At 43.2% G+C, this 22,345-nt stretch overlaps 1 protein-coding gene across 3 annotated transcripts in view; it reads left to right on the top strand.

Moving 5' to 3' along the window:
- LOC118362389 (runt-related transcription factor 3-like) overlaps positions 1-19,774 on the top strand; it is a 103,023-nt gene extending 83,249 nt beyond the window's left edge. For 2 of the 3 annotated variants that reach the window (XM_052486148.1, XM_052486150.1), the window contains exons 7-8: positions 4,616-4,687; positions 16,229-19,774. In XM_052486148.1, coding sequence (XP_052342108.1) covers positions 4,616-4,687; positions 16,229-16,737 — 581 coding nt within the window. In that variant the 3' untranslated portion in view covers positions 16,738-19,774. The remainder of the gene's footprint in view (positions 1-4,615; positions 4,688-16,228) is intronic. The other variant, XM_052486151.1, reaches the window with a different exon arrangement.
- Positions 19,775-22,345: the final 2,571 nt, after the last annotated feature.

Genomic DNA, 22,345 nt, shown 5'->3' with positions numbered 1-22,345 from the left:
TTACGTGCCAATGTTGCAAGCTCTGCTAGTGCTCCAGACAGACGGGATCATTAAGAGCTCATTACAGCACATGCAGTGACAGGATTCCAGTGCTCGGCTCACCACTTGTTTTTGTTCAGCCGTGGCCACAGGTGAGCCTGCTAGATGTGAAGAATTATCCTACAGGAGGGCATGTGGGAAGCTGTGTGTGTGTGTGTGGCTCTGCCAGAGCAGTCAAGCAAATCCCACACTCGGGTACCATACCACAATCGGGTACCATACCATTTTATTCTGGTTTTCTAAATGTGTATGTGTGTGTTCTAATGATATTCAGAGAATGCTGTCCATTTCCTTAAAGCACCCTGTGTATATTGTCTACAGTTTTTACCAGTCAAACCACGCAGACAAAGAGGCAAAGATGTTGAAGATGTTAAGATTAAATGGAAAGAAAATTAGATTTCAGGGAGACGCTGCAAAAAGTAATCCTAGAGATTCCAGTTTTCCTCATTCTCTTCTCTAAAGGAGGCACACTTAACCAGCCTCAGACTGCTTTAACAAGCTCCCCAGACCAGAGCTGTTCTTTTAACTTAAATGTGTTTTTAGAAGAAGAAAAAAGACAGTGGCAATTGAATCGTTGAATACAAAGTATTTGACCTTTTGAGGTGGTATCATTTAACATGCTATTTGTTCCAACACCTGCGTTCCTAACTGGATGAGCATCAGATACTAGCATAACTTTCCGCCATCTAGTCAAGTGCTCACTGCTTTGATGAGGGCCCAAGAAACCTGCGTTGCTGAGGAGGTGTGTGTGTGTGTGTGTGTGATGGCTGTGAGTGATAAAACACACTCTGGTTGTATTAATGCTCTCACCCCGATGAGGGATCTAGTCTTAATGATTCTAGCAGAGCAGGAAACAAAGGACCACCTCCATGCTGCCCAGGACGATCCCATCTCAGCACCCTGTTAAGACCCCTCTAAAGACTGGCATGTCAGCATGCCAGGAGACTGTAGTTCTGGGGTTATGGTAACCTCATCTCACATTAAATCAAGGCTAAGATAATACAAGAAGCTTCTCATTATGCTTCATAGAATGTACAGTATGATTCACAAGTTGGCATGCTAAGCCATTACACCTGAGAGATGTATATATGTGATATGTTACATGAAAACCATTTACTGGTGGTTACAGGAGATGCTGTGAAGTACTCCTCCAATACATCAAAACTGTTCCAATGGCAAATATCTGCAGCCATTCTACTGTGGTGAAATGTCAAACAGCTGAATCTATCCTGGATTCTCTCTGGTTGTGAAAATCCTGCTAGCTATAGTGAGGCCCTACCTCTCCTCCCTTGTCCACAGGGACCACACTGTTTACTCCACATAAACAAGATGGCTGGCCCCCTAAGCAAACGCCTGCGCCAGTCTCTATCACTAACAGCCCTGATCAGACCCAGAGCCCTTAACCGCTGGTCCAGTGTCAGATTTGATTTAATCCTCCTAATGGTAAATGTTAGGATGTGGAGTTGGGTAATCTGGATCTGTGTCTAGCTCAAGCCTCAAACCCACTCTAACAGCCAGCAGGACATGATCAACCAATTAGAACCAACAAAGAGTCACTGTGAGACACAACAAGCATGCCAGTCCCTGGAGCAGGCAACCAGGCACATTGCACATGCTTATAGATGGCAAGGCCATGTCTCTGTTTGGAAGTAGCAGATGTGGTTACTGGGTAGTTGTGTTGGTCTGTGGGGTCGTTGACTATATGTCAGGACAAGACCAGAGAGAGGTGACCATGCTGTGAGCCTGGTAGAAAGGCGGTTGGCTACAAGCTCCATTTTGGGCATCAATGCATGCTGGTCCGTGCCAAACCCGTACAGGAAAGGAGCTCTATGGCCAAACGCAACCAAAACTAGCGGGAATCCAGACCAGCGACTAGTGATTCCGTTTTACTTTTACAGCGCTTTATTTACATAATATGTCAAAGGCAACCATGGAGTTTATTTGTTATGGTGCCTAAGAGCTGCACTTGTGGTCACTCTATTTTTTTGACCTTAGGATGAATTACTCAAACTGAAAATGTTTTTGTTCACCAATAAAAAAAAAGTCTCTTTTGAAGCCATCTCTCCACAGTCAAAAGAAAAAGAGAAGGGAAAGCAAGTTTTTTACCAGACTCAACTGTTTGTGTTAGTTATAATTTAACATCAGAGCCCGGTCCAGTATTACATTTCAGCAATTACAGCCACTACATGTGTGCAATGAGCAGTCTCTATTGACTCTGAGGAGAGGGGAAAGGGAAGGAGGGAGGGTGCGGGGCTCTCAAATAGAACGTAGGATTTTTCAGCCAATGTGTTTGTTTTTACTCATGTTAAAAGTGAGGGCTCAAAAGACATATAAAATATCCCACATAGCTGAGCCAAGGCCATGTTCCTCCCCTCTCTCTCTCTCTCTCTCTCTCTCTCTCTCTCTCTCTCTCTCTCTCTCTCTCTCTCTCTCTCTCTCTCACTCTCGCTCTCTCTCTCTCTCACTCTCGCTCTCTCTCTCGCTCTCTCCTTCTCTGTCTCTCTCTCTCTCCTTCTCTGTCTCTCTCTGTCTCTCTCTCGACTCTCACATTTTCTTTCTTCGTAGCGACGCCTAGGGCCTAAGTGAAACAGGAAGCCAGCACAAGCCCGGCATTCACTGTGTCTCAATGACACGCTTCATTGCGCCAGGCGCATTACATGTCTCTGAGGCGCTGCCGGATCCGGAGTCACGAGGAAGAACGCCATCTTGGTTCGAAATGTCTCAGCAGACGCCCTTTCATCTCCAACTGCACTTCAAATGCAGATTGTGTGTTTATTTGTGTCCTCCCAGCCATCAGTGGCGCCGCCCCAAAAACGTTAATATTTGTGACGCAGCCGTTGTCTCCTACCAATCCTGCAGCTACCCCTTACTCCCTAATCTCTGGCCCCGCCCGGGGGCCGAGCCTCTTATTAACAGGGGTAATCTGTGCCGCTGGTATTGACGTTGTCCACAGGCCAATCAAAATATTTGTAAAAAATGTTTATTTTCTTGAGCGAATTGCACCAGCTGCTTCGAAGCCTTTCTGAATAACCCCATTTATGTGTAAGAATTTCCCATTGTGGGGCGAAGCTCGGAACCTCTCAGTGGCTGAGTGCTGATCTGGGCCTTTGGAGAGGAAGTAGAGTAGCTCCGAGGGTGAGAGAGCTTCTACACACCTCAGCCCCAGCCAGCCTGGGCCCAGTGTGGGCATAGGTGAACAACCCCTCCCCCTCCACCTCCTCTCCCTGTTCCTGGCCCCTCTCAAGGTCAGGATCACCACTGCTAATATAGCGGTTAGGATGTTGTTCCTCACCTCATACTGTAGCGTAGTGTTACTGTAGCAGGATGAGGGCCAGGGACATGACCAGAGTACTCTCCAGGCCTTAGTTACTGTATGTTAATGGAAAACTGCCATGCAAATATGTATGCCTATGAATCTGTATGTGTACTAGTGTTCATGAGAATGTTTGTGCGTGTGTGTGTGTGTGTGTGTGTGTGTGTGTGTGTGTGTGTGTGTGTGTGTGTGTGTGTGTGTGTGTGTGTGTGTGTGTGTGTGTGTGTGTGTGTGTGTGTGTGTGTGTGTGTGTGTGTGTGTGTGTGTGTGTGTGTGGTGGTGTGTGGCACAGTATGAGAGGCGTGGCGAGCAATATAAGATGGCCATGATTAACTGTCTGAGACAAGAGGCATGAAATATACAGAGAGGGGATAATTGAGGAGGCTTGGACTACATATACACATCACCTGAGACAATTCACACTATATAACATCTTCAAGAACAGCTATGGACAACATTTGACACATTCTGTTTCATAATTGTACATTAATAGATAAAACTGTCATACAAATATAATAACAGGAGATATATGACAGTGTCTCTATGAATCTGTATGTGTACTAGGGTTTGTATGAGAATGTTTGTGCATGTGTGTGTGTACAAGCATGGGTGTTTGAGGTCCATGGTTCGTGCAGGTTGGCTTGTAACAACTGCCCCATCTCAGACCGAGAGCAAACAGACACTATTTGCATGTCAAATTGTCAGCCTCCTGCGGTGTGGCCGTTGAGTGTGAACCAGGGTCCCACGCGCTGCGCCAGTAGGGATTCTTCTCTCCCTGACAGGCTGACTGGACAGGCCAACAAAGGCCTCACACCTCTGCTCACCAGCCCCTTGAGAGACCAAAATATTCTTGTTAGCTCCAACAACCCATCAGCCCTGTTTCCCAGGCCCTCTCTCCAGTCTCACTCCAGTGAGAGCTCCCCCTCTGCCCTCCTTTCTGCTCAGTCAGCACAGACAGACCTGTCACAGGTAGACAGTTCCCCAAACATGTTGCAGGCTTTTTTAGGGCATTGAGGAGATGGGAGATTAGCTACACTCCCCTCACTCAAACTCATTAAGTGCACATAACTACAGAATCATAACCTGAAACAATTATCTCTAAATACCTTGTACTTGTACTGTGCACCAGAATTAGAAACACTCAAGCTATGAGGTTTTTGTCATACCGCACAGATTCAGTACCTGCCCAGGCTACAGTATTAGCAGGCTAGTGTCATGTCTAAATTCTCCTTAATTAACACATAATATCTGTGTTCATTGCAGCCCTGTGGTCTGACCAGATTGACCCACCAGCTCTGAAGACATGCAAAGTGGAGGACGACCTCAGATGGTCAAGTAAGAGAGATATAATATATACTCTGCCCTGGGTCCTATCCTCCTAAACTATCCTCCTAAACTCATCTGAATCGTCTTTCTTCTCACTTGTGCTTTCTCTCCATTATTTTATAATGTTCTCTCTCTCTCTCTCTCTCTCTCTCTCTCTCTCTCTCTCTCTCTCTCTCTCTCTCTCTCTCTCTCTCTCTCTCTCTCTCTCTCTCTCTCTCTCTCTCTCTCTCTCTCTCTCTCTCTCTCTCTCTCTCTCTCTCTCTCTCTCTCTCTCTCTCTCTCTCTCTCTCTCTCTCTCTCTCTCTCTCTCTCTCTCTCTCTCTCTCTCTCTCTCTCTCTCTCTCTCTCTCTCTCTCTCTCTCTCTCTCAACAGTAGGAAGTAAACAAGCATTCTGCTCTCCTTAGATGACCCCGAATTTTTGCGTGTGTGCGCAGTCCAGTATGGCAAGATGTTTGCAAGTGTTGTTTGTTGGTTTCTGAGGCTCAATCATAACATGCCAGGCCCAATCATGGCACAGTATAAGAGGTTTGGCGAGCAATAAGAGATTACCATAATTACCAGTCTTGGACTACATATACATATCACCCAAGACAATTCACACAATATAACCTCTTCAAGAGGAGCCAAGGACACAAATTGAGAAATTCTGCGTCATAATTGTACATCAATAGTTAATCAAACATTTTTCTGACACAGTGCAATGAATATAGAGATATTGGAAAAGCTCGAACTATGGGTATGGCAATGGGTGTTCCACTCGTTGTGACATTTTTGGGAATGTGTTTCGGTTTGCCCTCAGGGCTCTGGATCCCAGAACATTCCAGAACACCCCGTCGCTCCCCTCTCCCTCCCTCCCTGCTTCCCTCCATCATGGTGTTTTGGCACTCTTCTTCTCCTGCCTCACAGCCACTCAGCCACCCACCCGTCCTCTTCCCAGAAACCACCGCACCAGACCTGCTGAGTCATCTGCTCACACACCCTTCCATGTTACTCCTGATGCTCCTTGTACTCACACACCCTTCCATGTTACTCCTAGATGCTCCTTGTACTCACACACCCTTCCATGTTACTCCTAGATGCTCCTTGTACTCACACACCCTTCTGTAGGACTGATCAGTTGGGCTTGCTGGAACTTTTCAATACGTTTGATGAGGAAAGCCCCTGGGGTAAAACAGTATTTTAGGTGTGACTGTCAGTGATTTCCAAAAACAACAGTTTCATCATTTTCCCCTAATTTAGAATGAGGAGATGGAATGTATAGATTCCCTTGCCAGATATTCATTTCAGAGCAAGATATTCACTAAGGTGTGAAAAGTAGAATTGACGTTTGATGGGGACTATTGTTATTGAGGTTGAGGTCCCAATGTCTAATCATGAAATTCCAACCAAATTCCAAAGGGACTGAAATAGAAATAAATGAGTACGACAATAAATAATACATAGGAGTGTACATGCCACCTGGCCAGAGCTTGCAAACTCTTTAGCAATAACAAATATTAATAGAACCCATCCAGGTAATTTAGTTATCCAAACTCCTAAATCATATCTGGTTCGTTGATACATTAGGAAAATCTCTGCGTTTTATCATCACAAACTCCCTAATGCCTTGATCGTGTTGCTAGTGATAAATAGGACCATGCAAAACTTGCTTGGCTCACATGTTACAGTGGCTACCATGGATAGGTCTTTAGGGTTGTTGACGTGTCATTCTATTTGCATCAGATGCGAAGCTCTGACCCCAAGGCCTAAGCGCTTATACAAACATCTACAGATCATTTGTGTTCATTTGTGTCTCCTATTCTTTGGCTTGTGGACCAACATTATTTGCCTGGCTTTGTATTGCTTGGCCATACTGATGTCAGCTGTGACCATCCTTGTAGCATTTGGTCAGCATTCTGGGAAGCATGGGGCAGTCACTTGTCTCTGGCTGCGGTCTGAGGGGGGAGATGAAAGGAGAAGAGATCTATCTCTCCATCTATCTCTCTCTGGGCCAGCCTGATCTGAGTTTTTCTCCCTCTCTTTCCCACCTCTCCGCTCATTTGCCTGAGACACCATTCCCTGGGTGCTATTTGTCGACGTTTGCATTCAGAGTAAACATTTCACAGGTGAGCACCTGGATTTGCATCCCTTCACCCCTCCACACACACCTCGCTGGCGGCCTCTGCTCGCCCTTATGTTAACAACCAAAATCAGTTTCTCCCGTAAGCAAATGAGGCAAACCTCCCTCCGTATCTGGGTTACACGCTTGACTGTGGACTAGTGGACCTCAGAGAGAGAGTGTGACAGCGAGAGAGAGAGAGAGAGAGAGAGAGAGAGAGAGAGAGAGAGAGAGAGAGAGAGAGAGAGAGAGAGAGAGAGAGAGAGAGAGAGAGAGAGAGAGAGAGAGAGAGAGAGAGAGAGAGAGAGAGAGAGAGAGAGAGAGAGAGAGAGAGAGAGAGAGAGAGAGAGAGAGAGAGAGAGAGAGAGAGAGAGAGAGAGAGAGCGAGAGAGAGAGAGAGAGAGAGAGAGAGAGAGAGAGAGAGAGTGTGACAGCGAGAGAGAGAGAGAGAGAGAGAGAGAGAGAGAGAGAGAGAGAGAGAGAGAGAGAGAGAGAGTGACAGCGAGAGAGAGAGAGAGAGAGAGAGAGAGAGAGAGAGAGAGAGAGAGAGAGTGACAGCGAGAGAGAGAGAGAGAGAGAGAGAGAGAGAGAGAGAGAGAGAGAGAGAGAGAGAGAGAGTGTGACAGCGAGAGAGAGAGAGAGAGAGAGAGAGAGAGAGAGAGAGAGAGAGAGAGAGAGAGAGAGAGAGAGAGAGAGAGAGAGAGAGAGAGAAAGAGAGGTTTCACCCGCCCTGCTGTGTGGCAGAACTCAATATGGGAGCACGCACACAAGCAAGGGAGTGAGGGAAAGGGAGGAACGCGCTAGAACACTGTGTTCTCTTAAAAAAAACTTGATTCCAAGCCACCACTTTTAGAGTGGGAACATCACAGACGGTGGGCCGCGCCAGCCAGCCCTCTGGGGTTCATCCCCTCTCATGTCCCTGCAATTTAGTCAACACGTTTCAGCTGAGCCTAATGGAGATCATGTGTGGGGTGGGCCCCTGCTACCAGCTAGGCCCCGTCAGGACCCTGTGCCATAGATCCACCACTCCTCCTCCCCAGTCCTGCGGCAGAGCCTAGGGCCTAGGTCTATACCTAGCTGGCAGAGAGAGGAGGAGGGGGCTGTGTGTGGATTAGGGTAGCAAACAGGGTGAATAGAAAAAGAAGATTGCAAAACTGTGGTTATGTTTGTGAGTATGGCGTTGTTTATCTAACCCTCTCCTCTAGGGGGAGCTGCTGAACTGCTGAGAGGGGAACGGTTGTGGTGGGTGCTCTCTGGCTGGCCGACCGCCAAGGTTGTGACACAACACAACCCCATTAAGGTGTTTTGATAAGTGTCCAGTTGAGTTTCCCTTGACGAAATACAGGAGCCTGTCCCCGCCACAATTTAGTCAACACGATTCAACTGGCGACAATTAAATAGAGATCATGTGTGGGGTGGGCCACAACCACCAGAGCCATCAAGTCCCCGTGCCACAAATCCCAGCTCTACCCTAAAGCATATATTCAGCAGGAAGAGACAGAGAGAGAGAGACAGGGGGGGCTGACTCCACTTCTCCCGAATTGACAGCAGCTGAAGGTTTGGATTTTCCTTGCGTGAAATCAGATATGGGGCCCGACTCCGGGGCCTGCTAGACTCTGGAAAAAGAAACAGACCCCTAACCCTCCTCATGCACCCCCCTTATCTGGAAAATAAGAGCATTTCAACTGCAGAAAATAAACGTGTCCCTGTAAAAAAATGAAGCAGAAGCCGTGGAAATTACAAAGGAACATATTTTTTTTGTTGCTGAAAATATACCCAGTTCTCCAGACGTAGGGGAAAGACATTTCAACAAGACTGTGGCACGCAAGTTCAGCATCCTACCCCCTCAGGGCTGTGGCGTGCAAGCGCTTGCTGTTTCACAAATACAGAATGTCTTGGGAGAGGTTGAAGGTAGCTGAAGGATGGGACAAAAAAAACAAAAGAGAACTATTGTAAAATATACTGTGTCAGTAAAATGTGTATAGTATGTGTAAGCTGGAAGTAGAAGCCTAAGTTTTGTTGTCTATTAGTTTACTCCAATTAGGGGAGGGTGGTGGGGTTAGGGGAAATTATAAAGGAAGATATATTAAAAATATATTTTATATATAGTGCATTCGGAAGGTTTTAAGACCCCTTGACTTTTTCCACATTTTGTTACGTTACAGCATTATTCTAAAATTGATTAAATAGTTTTTTTCCCCCAAATCAATATTCACACAATACCCCATAATGACAAAGCAAAAACAGGTTTTTATCATTTTTTGCAAATGTACTAAAAATAAAAAACAGAAATATCACATTTCCATAAGTATTCAGACCATTTACTCAGTACTTTGTTGAAGCACCGATTACAGCCTCAAGTCTTCTTGGGTATGACGCTACAATCTAGGCATACCTGTATTCTTCTCTGCACATCCTCTCAAGCTCTGTCAGGTTGGATGGGAAATGTCGCTGTCTCTCCAGAGATGTTCAATCAGGTTCAAGTCCGGGCTCTGGCTGGGCCACTCAAGGAAATTCAGAGACTTGTCTCGAAGCCACTCCTACATTGTCTTGGCTGTGTGCTTAGGGTTGGTGTCCTGTTGGAAGGTTAACCTTTGCCCCAGTCTGAGTTCCTGAGTGCTCTAGAGAAAGTTTTCATCAGGGATCTCTCTGTACTTTCCTCTGTTCATCTTTCCCTCGATCCTGACTAATCTCCCAGTCCCTGCTGCAGAAAAACATCTCCACAACATCATGCTGCCACCACCATTCTTTACCGTAGGCTTGCTGCCTCCAGATGTGATCCTTGGCATTCTGGCCAAAGAGTTCAATCTTGGTTTCATCAGACCAGAGAATCTTGACCACCGGGTACTTGGTCATCTCCCTGACCAAGGCCCTTCTCCCCCGATTGCTCAGTTTGGCCGGGCGGCCAGCTCTAGGAAGAGTCTTGATGGTTCCAAAATTCTTCCATTTAAGAAAGATGGAGGCCACTGTGTTCTTGGGGACCTTCAATGCTGCAGAAATGTTTTGGTACCCTTCCTCGACACAATCCTGTCTCAGAGCTCTACGGAAAATTCCTTCGAAGTCATGGCTTGGTTTTTGCTCTGACATGCACTGTCAACTTCAGGACCTTGTGACCACATGTGTGTGCCTTTCCAAATCATGTCCATTGAATCATGTCCATTGAATTTACCACAGGTGGACTCCATTAAAGTTGTATTTTAGAAACATCTCAAGGATGATCAATGGAAACAGGATGCACCTGAGCTCAATTTCAAGTCTCATAGCAAAAGGTTTGAAAATATATATTAATAAGGTATTTCTATTTTCCCTTTGTTATTATGGGGTATTGTGTGTAGGTTGATGAGGAACATTTTTAATTGAATCATTTTTAGAATATGGCTTTAACGTTAAAAAAATGGCAAAATTGAAGGGGTCTGAATACTTTCCGAATGCACTATATATACAGTTGATGTCAGAAGTTTACATACACCTTAGCCAAACACATTTAAACTCAGTTTTTCACAATTGCTGACATTTAATCCTTGTAAAAAATTCCCTGTCTTAGGTCAGTTAGGATCACCACTTTATTTTAAGAACGTGAAATATCAGAATAATAGTAGAGAGAATTATTTATTTAAGCTTTTATTTCTTTCATCACATTACCAGTGGGTAAGAAGTTTACATACTTTCAATTAGTATTTGGTAGCATTGCCTTTCAATTGTTTAACTTGGTTCAAATGTTTCGGGAAGCCTTCCACAAGCTTCCCACAATAAGTTGTGTGAATTTTGGCCCATTCCTCCTGACAGAGCTGGTGTAACTAAGTCAGGTTTGTAGGCCTCCTTGCTCACACATGCTTTTTCAGTTGTGCCCACAAACTTTCTATAGGACTACGGTCAGGGCTTTGTGATGGCCACTCCAATACCTTGAGTTTGTTGTCCTTAAGCCATTTTGCCACAATTTTGAAAGTATGCTTGGGGTCATTGTCCATTTGGAAGACCCATTTGCGACCAAGCTGTAACTTCCTGACTGATGTCTTGAGATGTTGCTTCAATATATCCACGTAATTTTCCTCCCTTATGATGCCATCTATTTTGTGAAGTGCACCTGTCCCTCCTGCAGCAAGCACCCCCACAACATGATGCTGCCACCCCCGTGCTTCACAGTTTGGATGATGTTTTTCGGCTTACAAGCCTCCCCCTTTTTCCTCCAAACATAACGATGGTCATTATGGCCAAACAGTTCTATGTTTGTTTCATCAGACCAGAGGACATTTCTCCAACAAGTACAATATTTGTCCTCATGTGCAGTTGCAAACCATAGCCTGGCTTTGTTATGGCAGTTTTGGAGCAGTGGCTTCTTCCTTGCTGAGCGGCCTTTCAGGTTATGTCGATATAGGACTCAGTTTACTGTGGATATAGATACTTTTGTACCTGTTTCCTCCAGCATCTTCACAAGGTCCTTGGCTGTTGTTCTGGGATTGACTTGCACTTTTCAACACCAAAGTACGTTCATCTCTAGGAGACAGAACGCGTCTCCTTTGAGCAGTATGAGGCTGCGTGTTCCCATGGTGTTTATACTTGCGTACTATTGTTTGTACAGCTTACTTAACATGGTACCTTCAGGCATTTGGAAATTGCTCCCAAGGAAGAACCAGACTTGTGGAGGTCAACAATTATTTTTCTGAGGTCTTGGCTGATTTCTTTTGATTTTCCCATGATGTCAAGCAAAGAGTCACTGGGTATGAAGGTAGGCCTTGAAATACATCCACAGGTACACCTCCAATTGACTCAAATGATGTCAACTAGCCTATCAGAAGCTTCTAAAGCCATGACATCATTTTCTGGAATTTTCCAAGCTGTTTAAAGGCACAGTCAACTTTGTGTATGTAAACTTCTGACCCACTGGAATTGTGATACAGTGAATTCTAAATTAAATAATCTGTCTGTAAACAATTGTTGGAAAAATGACTTGTGTCATGCACAAAGTGCACACTGTAGATGTCCTAACCAACTTGCCAAAACTATAGTTTGTTAAAAATACATTTGTGGAGTGGTTGAAAAACAAGTTTTAATGACTCCAACCCTGTAAATACAGTACCAGTCAAAAGTTGGGAAAAACCTACTCATTCAAGGGTTTTTCTTTATTTGTACTATTTTCAAATGAGTTGGTTTGTCCAAACTTTTGACTTGTACTGTGTATTTTCTATGCCATCCAAATCCACATTTTACACTGAATCCATCAACACCAAATCAAGTGGAATCAGACAGTGTGTGTGTGTGTGTGTGTGTGTGTGTGTGTGTGTGTGTGTGTGTGTGTGTGTGTGTGTGTGTGTGTGTGTGTGTGTGTGTGTGTGTGTGTGTGTGTGTGTGTGTGTGTGTGTGTGTGTGTGTGTGTGTGTGTGTGCGCGCGCGCGCGCATGTATGCCACTAAATGTAAATGTATGCCACTAAATGTATGCCACTAAACTACAGGAGGTTGGTGGCACCTTAATTGGGGAGGAAGGGCTTGTGCTAATGGCTGGAGCAGAATTAGTGGAATGGTATCAGCTACATCAAACAAATGGTTTGATGCCGTTCCATTTGCTCCGTTCCAGCCATTATTATGAGCCGTCCTCCCCTCAGCAGCCTCCACTGCACTAAACCGTGTGCAATTGCAAGATAGCAAGATGGGGAGACTTACGCCACTTCACAATAACTGGCACACCTGCATGTTGCCTCGGTAACCGAAGGCCACGTGTCTGGTTTCCGTGGGGTTCATTATTAATAGCTACATGACAAATTTAAGATGATAAAAAGTATAGGCAAACGATCATATTTTTCAATCCTTGCAGTTTACAGTAACGACAGTTGGCCTACTTAATTAAACATAGCTTTGGCAGGATGCTATTAGGCTACAATGCAAATTGCGCCCGTCTTGTAAAATCTTGGCCAACTATAACTGTTTTAGGTAGTAATGTAACCCTAATTTATTGACTTAATTATCTATCACTTTCTGTGAGGACCCATTGCTAAAGAATCGAGTTACAATGACGTTCCTTTCTATATAGTTTAATTGGAATAGTAGCTGTAGCACATAATTGACTTGAATCCCCCGCGCAGGTGAGCATGGGGAAAGGTATTGTCAGAATAAAAGTCCCTGACATAAAGTCTAAATGGTGACACTATAATAAAAGTCTCAGAATTCTGATTATAAAACATATTTCTTATTCCAAAACCCTGGCTACAGTAACAACAAACCAGTCAGACAGTACTCAGAGATGAGTGACAGTTATCAGGTGTTCTATGGCTCCCGTTGGCCTCCAATAGGTGATTGACTGCCGCACCCTGAGCAAACCTTCATTCTTGACTGCCTGCCAAAGAGAAATTAAACTGATCAAGAGAGCGATATTAAACTGTCGTTTATTGGTTTACGGAAGCCTACATCACACAGAATGAAGAAGAAGAAAAAACTAATCAAATGTTTGTCTGTCACATTAATCAGCTGATGCTGTCACTATTGTCAATATTGGTAATTGTAAGTGGAGCCCCACTGGGCATAAACTGGTTGAGTCAATGTTGTTTCCACAGCATTTCAACCCCCCAAAATCTATGTGATGTGGATTTGCAAAAAGTCATCAACATAAGGGAATTTCATATTTTTTTCATCCAACTTTTAACCTAAATTCAATGACATGGCGACATTTTTTGTTGATTTCACGTTGACAACTCAACCAACTGTAAATAAAAACTAGACGTTTGACTGACATCTGTGCCCAGTGGGTCCTTTATGGGTTAACTATGTCTGATTCAACAGGTAGACTAGCTGGAGGCCTAGGTGCATACATTAAGTGCATGGTGTGTGCAGTCATGTCCTCATCTGTCCTTGTATGCGCCTATCAAACCCAGATACTACAGTACAGTAGGTGGCAGCAGATGAATGAGAAGACTGAGACACATATACACACACAGCTCATGTTGTGTTTGGAAAGAACTGCCAGATCAGCCTAACCCTGCAGTCATGCCTTGGTTTTTGCGGGGCAGTATGGTGTTGTGCTTAAGGAAATAAACTGGTGACAGGAGCTGCTCCAAATCCCAGCGAGGAAAACTGCAGCGTCAAACACTTGAGCATGATCTGAATTTCCTCTGTCAGTTGAATAAATTAGGGAATGCGTGGGAAATTTGACTCAAAACAGCTGGCTTTTGTGTACTGTGTTACCTATGCGACTACACTTCAGGATAGTTTAGCACTGACTGGTCTGTGACATTGATCCGGTTTGGTTACTTTTACAAAATACACAAATACATAGAACACACACATTCTCTCTCTGACTCTCTCTCTTTCTCTTGCTCTCTCTCTACCACTCTTTTTCACAACTTGGTCTCAGAGCATTTCATATTATTCTGTACGTAAATCCGAGAGCATTTCATATTATTCTGTATATTATTTCATATTATTCTGTACGTAAATTCCATATCATAGGTTGGAACCTACATAATTTTCCAATCATTGCATTCTGAACAGAGTGATAATTTGTTTTTGTTTCGTTCCACTGTTCCAACCAGCCAAATAAAGTTCTGAAACGGTTCGAAACCCCAAAAAAGTTCCCGGTTTATATCGCATCTTTCTGTTTCTTTTTGAACCTGTGAAATCAACCTTTTTTTACATTTAGCTCATTGAATTACTTCACCAATCAGTACAGATAGAGTAGGCTAGTTGTTTGCACGCGTGATGGACAGTGTAGCCTATGGCACAACATGCAACTGAAATTTTGCGTGTGGGGAGAGAGCAAGACAGAGTTGAGGAGGAGGCTTGAAGCACTGGGCATCTTGTTATGACATGCATTATCTGAATTAGGTCCACATAATTATACCTAGGAGGAGTGGTTTCTATGGAGGTACTTTGAATGTCCTTTGAGCTAGCTAGCTAGCTAACAAGTTGTGTGTGTGTAGAGCGGTAGCAGAATTAAAAACACATCTAACCTTTTTGTAGTTAATAAATTCAACTTGAAACATGATAACTAGGCCTGTAGTATCCTTAACTAGCATTGAAAGAGTTAATCCATTATTATCTAGCTAATTAAAAAAGCCTATGCTTCGGAGGGGGGAGGAGAAGTAGCCTAAACACGCACACACACAGGCAAATATTTTTAGCTTGCAGACAGACACTGGAACAAGTTTCTGAGTGACAGAGTGAAGACAATGCATAGGCACTTTTTTGTGCTTTGTTGTGGAACTAGAAAAAAAATGGAACTTAAAAGAACATTATTAACCATTTCCCATGCTTTTAAAATAACTGTTCTCTTCTGGAACAGTATGGATCAGTTTTGTTCCAGGTTCTGTTTCTGTTACTTGAAAATCTTTGTTATTTTATGCTTTTCGGTTTCCTGAACCAGTTCCAACCCCTGAAATGTATTCATTTCTGGATGTCCATCCTCCATTTAGTATGATATGTTATAAATTGCAATTCGTATGATATGTTAAGAATTACAATTCATACAATATATTACGAATTAGCAATACGTATGATATGATACGAATTCCAATTTGTTGTGGCTAGTTTTAGCTAGGTGGCTAACGTTAGCTAGGGTTAAGGTTAGAGTTAAGATTAGAGTTAGAAGTTAGGTTAAAGCGTTAAAGTTAGGAGTTAGGTTCAATGGTTAATGTTAGGGCAAGGGTTAGCTAACATGCTAAGTAGTTGCAAAGTAGCTAAAAAGTAGTAAGTAGTTGCAAAGTTGCTAATTAGCTAAAGTTGTCCATGACGAGATTCGAACATGCAACCTATGGGTTGCTAGCTGTTCGCGTTATATGCTTACGCATCCAGCCCAACCAATCACCCTCCTTTCGTTTTTGACTTAAGTAATCTTCTGTCTTATGTAACCATACCAAACGTAACATATTACACTCATTTGAGTGTCTTGGATTTACATATACTATGCAACATCTAGTGAGACCAGGCTGCTCCCTCCCTACCTCCCTCCCCCTATTTGTGTCTGAATGTGACGGTTATCACTGTAGTTTCCTGTTCCCTCTCTTCAGTGTGATTTATGTAGAATTACACAACAGCCCACAATGCACAACAAGCTCTCAGTGTTAGCCCCTTTTAATTATTCGAAATAACAGAGAATGATGTTACTGTAGGTTCCTCTGGTTTAGCTGGAATGGTTGTGTAGGAGGACTGGGAGTATTCTGAGGTTGAGGACTCTCTCATAACTTCACAGATCTATTTGCTGATGTGCTGTCACAGCTTCATGGCTGTTACTGAACTGTTACTGTCAGTTCATTAGTTCTAACTAGATAGTGTTTGCAGGGTTGTAGATCTACACTGTCAGTTGGGGACGTGGTACTTTACTACAGCTTCCTGTCAGTGGAATGAATTCTGACTCTCCCTATCTCACTTTGACTCTGAAACATTTTCATGGGCGGGTCATGTATGACATCTATGTGCACCAGGAGTCTCTAAACCAAATGTGTTGTTTCTCTCTCCCTCTCTCAGGTCCCACCGCTGATCTCTTCCCCCAGAGGACCTCCTTCCCCTCTCTGTCCCCGCTGACTGACCCCCGTTTCTCAGACCCACGCATGCACTACCCAGGAGCCTTCACCTACTCAGCCAACCCCTCCAGCACGGGCATCGGAGGCCTCAGTGTGACGGGAATGTCTGCCTCCTCCCGCTACCACACCTACCTGCCCCCGCCCTACCCAGGCAACCAGAACCAGGGAAGCCACTTCCAGTCCAACTCCTCCCCCTACCACCTGTACTACGGCACCGGATCCGGCTCCTACCAGTTCTCCATGGTGGGCCCGGGCGGGACCGGGGGTGAGCGCTCCCCCAGCCGCCTGCTGCCCTGCTCGGGGGCCTCATCCTCTGGAGTTGGCAACAGCCTGATAATCCAGGGCCTGAGCAACCAGAGCGAGGGGGTGGAGGCGGATGGAAGCCACAGCAACTCCCCTACGACCATGAGCGGGTCTGGACGCATGGATGAATCTGTCTGGAGGCCCTACTGACTGTTAGACAACTAGAGGAAATGTAGGACAGAGAAGAGAGAGAGAAAGCAAAAGTCAAGAAGTTATATGAAACAAAAAAAGATGAATCCTTCCCCCAAAAATAAATGTTGCATGTTTGTCTTTTCTTTATCCCGCACTCGCTTCGTACCCTATTCCTAGTTGACCAAAGACATTCAATGTCTGTCAGAATGCCATGGCCAGAGGTGGCCTTTATGAAGGCCATGGGTACACCCTGCACTGTGACAGGGACTATTCTCTGAGACTCTGAAAGCCATACAAATCTCATTATTTTCAATTGATGAGTAAGAACTGCAAAATAACTGCAAATAGATGTTATGGTGTTAGAACAAATAAGCCATAGTAATATACTGTATCAGGTTCTTCTGAAAAACAGGTACAACATGCATACCATAGACTATGAAAAGGCAAAACCTTCACATCCATTCATTCTATGCAGCTGATGAACGGTAAAAATGCAAGTGCTATTGTGGCTGATTCGCCAATGAGACCAAAACTATCCTTATCCCTCAGATAAGGGATACCTTTCTTGGCGTTACGAGCTAAACATCCAGAACAGTGACTGTACTGCCTCAACGGCCTTTGACTGTTATGTGAAAACAGAAGTCAAACAGGATGTTTCCTTCACGTGACTCAGAAACTGCCCTAGATGACTTGTGGCTGTATTGCTAATGTATACACGTCAATTGATCCTGAATCTTTTATTTTGTGAGTGGTTTGGAGATTCATCCATCAGTCCATGAAAGATCATCAAGAACAATCCATCGTCTCAAAGTAGTTATGCATTGCTTGAAAATTGCATTTATTATCTATACTAGGATGGATCAGTCCTTGGAGGTACAGTAAGCAATGCTTATTCAAAATGAACAACATTATGTATTTGAGTGAAACTCCCCTGTAAAGTCGTTAATGTATTGATCATCTATGTAGCAGAACAATAGCTGATATTCTGAGGACTGTCCAGGACTTTAGCAGAGAAGAGGTTTTTTTGAAGCAGGAATTTTATGGATTCCTGTCTTTTTAGTTTCTTGGACTGTTATCTTTATTTTTACTTATGGTAGGCCTATATATTTCTTCATTGTGTCTGCAAACTGTTCTAGTGTAGTATGTCTGAACTAGATAATACAGTTGACTTTTTTTATATTTATTTGAGCCAAATTTGAGAAAATGTTCACTTATGCCCAAAAACATTTAGCATTTCTCTCTACCTTATCTTTTTTTATAAATATTTTGTTTATTTGTTGTTTAATATAAAATTTGAATTTGTGTAATATATTTCTTCTAAATTATGAAAAAAACGAAACTTTTAATGTTATTATTTTGTATTTCAATGTAGCTTCGATGCACTAAAAACATTCATGATATTCAACCATTAGAAGCACAGATCCCAACATTAAATCCAACAATCACTTTATTTAAGATCCCCTCTTAAACAGTCGCCCAATCACCAACCCCCAGCCTCCTTGAGTTCACATTTTTCCACTCTTTTAAAGAAGAAAATAAATACTTAAGACACACAACCCACATTATGTGGCTATGCAGATCTTGTTTCTTTGTTTATCACTGAAACCTCAGACTATGATTGGCTTAATCTCAAACCACATTGGCATGTCTGAAGTGGCTAACTAAACAGTAGAGATGGAGTGGGCTGATTTTCACACGTAAGCACACACACACACACACACACACACATAAGCACACACACACACACACACACACACATAAGCACACACACACACACACACACACACACACACACACACACACACACACACACACACACACACACACACACACACACACACACACACACACACACACACACACACACACACACACACACACACACACACACACGTGCTTTCTGTGCTATAGGTGTGATTGTGCACATTCTCACAGTCCCAATGGCCTTTCCCACCCCAGGGGGACACAGAGAGTAGCGATGAAGATAGAAGGGGTTCAAAGTAGGATCCTCTTACCAACACCAAGGGCAATCCTAACTAAAAACAAGCCCTTGTTGTGCACAGGTCCCTTTGTTCTGCATGAGCTGTGAGTCCTTTGAAGCCTTTCTGACCGTGTTTTCTGTCATTTATTGATCATTAGTGCCTGCAGCTCAGGGCACTGCACAGGATTCAGATGTCAGGACAGAGCATCTTTTTTTGTATGAGCTGTGCTGAGCCACTTAATTAATTGTGTCAGGTGTGCCATGTTAAGAAATTTAGGTGTTTTGGTGAAAAGGAGGAGGAGAGTTGTTGTGGCTTCTTAAGAGCAGATATTATACCAATTAGGGTTGGTTTAGCGACCCCCAATCTTTGAGCGCATACATTAAAAAACAAAAAATATTGCTAGCATTTGTAGCTCAGAAAAAAAGTTAAGCTAACTCTATTGACAAATCTACTACCTTATGCCTTATTTTTGTTTAAGACAATCAATTCTATAAAGATGCATTCCTAACTCTTGGGGAGTAGAGGGAAAGAATAGCATGTTCTTATAATCACTGTGTTCCTATCCATCCCTTTGGGTTTGAAGGCCTAACTTTAGATTGGGCAAAATTCATGCAGCTATGAGAAATCAAAGATGTACCTGATATCATATGGTTATATCAAAACCAAAGAAAGGCCTGTAATATTGTTACATTGAGGGTTTGAATTTGTTGTTTTACACAAAATGTCTCGGTTGGTTTCCATTATCTGTTGATAAAATGTCCATAACTCTTAAGAAAGAGGTGTGTATATCATGAGGCATTTGCAAAACAGGGAGGTTAAATTGTACAATTACATTTAATTTTATGTTGGATAGAAAAGCACAAGGCTTTTGTTTTCTTTAATGTTTCTTTTAAACAACCTCTTCATTTTGTTTTACCATAATGTTAATTCATTTTGCTCAAAGCATGTATGTCTGAAGCTATGTTAATTTAAATTTCATCCATGTAATATCCTTAAAGACTCTGTATTAAGTGCTTGTAAAGTGTGCAGATAATGTAGTTTTTAATCATTTTAATTAAAAAACATCAATTTCAGATTTTTCTCACGATCGTTTGTATTCCAATTATAATATGACAAAATGATGCATGTATATCAGTTCCCCTTAATGAGGAGAAAATCTAGTCTATGTCAACACAAGTAATAATACTCTATAGCATAGTAGATCCATTGAGCTATATATTACGGGTCTCATAATCATTTCCACCCACATCCTTCACAAAAAGCTCTCACAGTCTCACATCAGAATAGTTTCTCAAACGCCACATTTCTAAGTTGTTTCAAACGTCAAATTTCAAAGTGTTTAAGGTTAAGTCTAGGCATTAGCTCTGAATTTTTAAAGGTTAGTGTAATGAACATGAGGGGAGACAGAGAGCTGGTTTCAAGCGCAGGGCGCAGCAGGTGTTTAATTGTAAAAGACCACAGGAGGAGGCAGGTAGCTGGGTCCAGGGGCAGACAGAAGGTCATACACAGGGGGTCCAAAAAGGTAACAGTACAGGCAGGGAAAAGGCTAGTAACGTCATCCAGGAGGTCAGGCAATAGGTTGATAACAGGAAATCCAATAGGCTAAAGTACAGACAGGGAATAGGCATCGTTAGTGAGGCAGGCAAAAACTATCATACACAGGAGGATGAAATTACAGTGGAAACCAGCGCTCCAACTAGACATATGTCACAAAACAAACAATACCTCACAATGATGGGGTGAAAAGAACTGAACTAAATAGTGTGTGATAATGACATACAGGTGTGTGAACAGGTTGATCAGAATACAGTTGATTGGGATCTGGAGAGTGAGCTGCGTTCAGGGGATCTACGTGTTTGAGAGTGTTGGAAGCAGACGTTACAGTTAGGGTTAGGCATTAACTCCTAAATCTTAAGGTTAGGCATTATCTCCTAATGGTTAACTTAAGTGTTAAGGTTTGGGATAGGCTTAAAACAAAAATCTCAAAAACAACTTTCTATCGCTAGATTTGAACATGCAACCTTTTGCACCTAATGTCAAATTTTTAAGTGTTAAGTTTAGGCATTTAACTGCAATTCTGACATTCAATATTGAAAATTCTCAATTGTAAATACCTCTATGATTAGCAAGAGGGAAGGTATTGAAAGTGAAGAATGTAAACAAGTAGGCACATGCTATAATTCACCTCTAGAAATACAAAAACAGGATCACCTCAGCAGACTAATGGGTACAGTATAAGGGAACAAATGTTCAATCAAACCCACTCCATTCCAATTTATTCCGTTCCAGCAAATTCCATTCTCATCCAATACTCTCTTAGGCTCAGAGCCGTAAATACCATAGACTGTATACCATGTCCCTTTAATCTCTATATATCTCTCTATATATCTCTCTCTCTCTAAGTGGTGGTTACCCAAGCCTTCCCTCTTCATTATCCCCCAGTCTCCCATCAGTATGCCACTCAATGGCAAATTACCCACACTTCTCAGTGCCTCGCAAAACGCCACATCTGTCAACACAGCTGTACCCAAGGCATAAATAGAGCACGTCCCAGGAATCCGATACCACCCTGGCATCCTCCGCGCAAAACACATCAGCAAGTTGTCACTTGTTAAAAAACAAAAGAGCAAAAATGAGGAATGTCAGCGTTGTTTTCCACTGTAATATTGGGTGTTAATTGATGCATTGCTGATGGCATCTATTTAGCTCATTTGAGGTCTGCCCACAGGATTAAACACTTGAGATCTCTCTCTCATAGGGTGGTCTGATATCAAATGAGTTCTGTGGTTAACCTGAAATACAATACCCACAATCCCTCACTCTTAAACTAATCCCACCTGTTGAGATTCCATGAATAGGTTTGTTGCTTCCCTCACTCCCTCGTTCCTTTCTCCCTCCCTCCTATGCTACTTTCTCTCTATTCCTTTTTACCTCTTTCCTCTCCTGCCCACCTACCCTCTCATCTCCTTTCTTCTCCTCTTCTATTCTCTCCTTCATGAGTCTCAGCATCGGGCCTTCTGTGGGGTCATTCTTGGCAAGGCAACAAAGCCTCAGGACGCACACACGCAGCAGGCACGAGACACACTGCATTCAATTAACTCAGAACACTCAAAGCATCTCTACACACACACACTCAGAGTCCCCGCTGACAGATGGTTGGATTCTCACACAGAGAACCTGAGCTCCACTTCACAGTGTATGACAGATCTGTGCTGTCTTAAACATTACCATCCATTTCCTTTAGTCTCATCACAGAGCCAGTGTCCTTCCACACCGCTCCCCCACGGCTCAGAAAATACAAAGAGAAGACGATAAGCTTTCAATTAGCCAGAGCTCTGGGGAATTTTCCAGCTGTATTCACACACTCTGTGAGATTGACTCTGTGCTTCACATGTGGGGACCAGAGGAACTCCCATTTAGGTTTGGCTTTGTCGTAGACATACAAGAAGAGTTTTTTTTTTGCTGCCCTCTTCCTAAAACTGTAGCTCTCCGGGAAGACGGGAAACACACTCAAAGTTTAATGGCTGTGATGGAAGTCGAAGATCGCTTGATGAATGGTCTTACAGTATGAGGAGAGTGGGAGATGTATTCTTCAGTAAGCAATCAAACACACCGGTACGCAAACAACAAAATGCAGGCGTGCA

This window comes from Oncorhynchus keta, chromosome 29 (genome assembly GCF_023373465.1).
Source record: "Oncorhynchus keta strain PuntledgeMale-10-30-2019 chromosome 29, Oket_V2, whole genome shotgun sequence".
Taxonomy (NCBI): Eukaryota; Metazoa; Chordata; class Actinopteri; order Salmoniformes; family Salmonidae; genus Oncorhynchus; species Oncorhynchus keta.
Note: the sequence above shows the minus strand (reverse complement) of the source record. Positions and strands in the feature narration are given on the sequence as shown.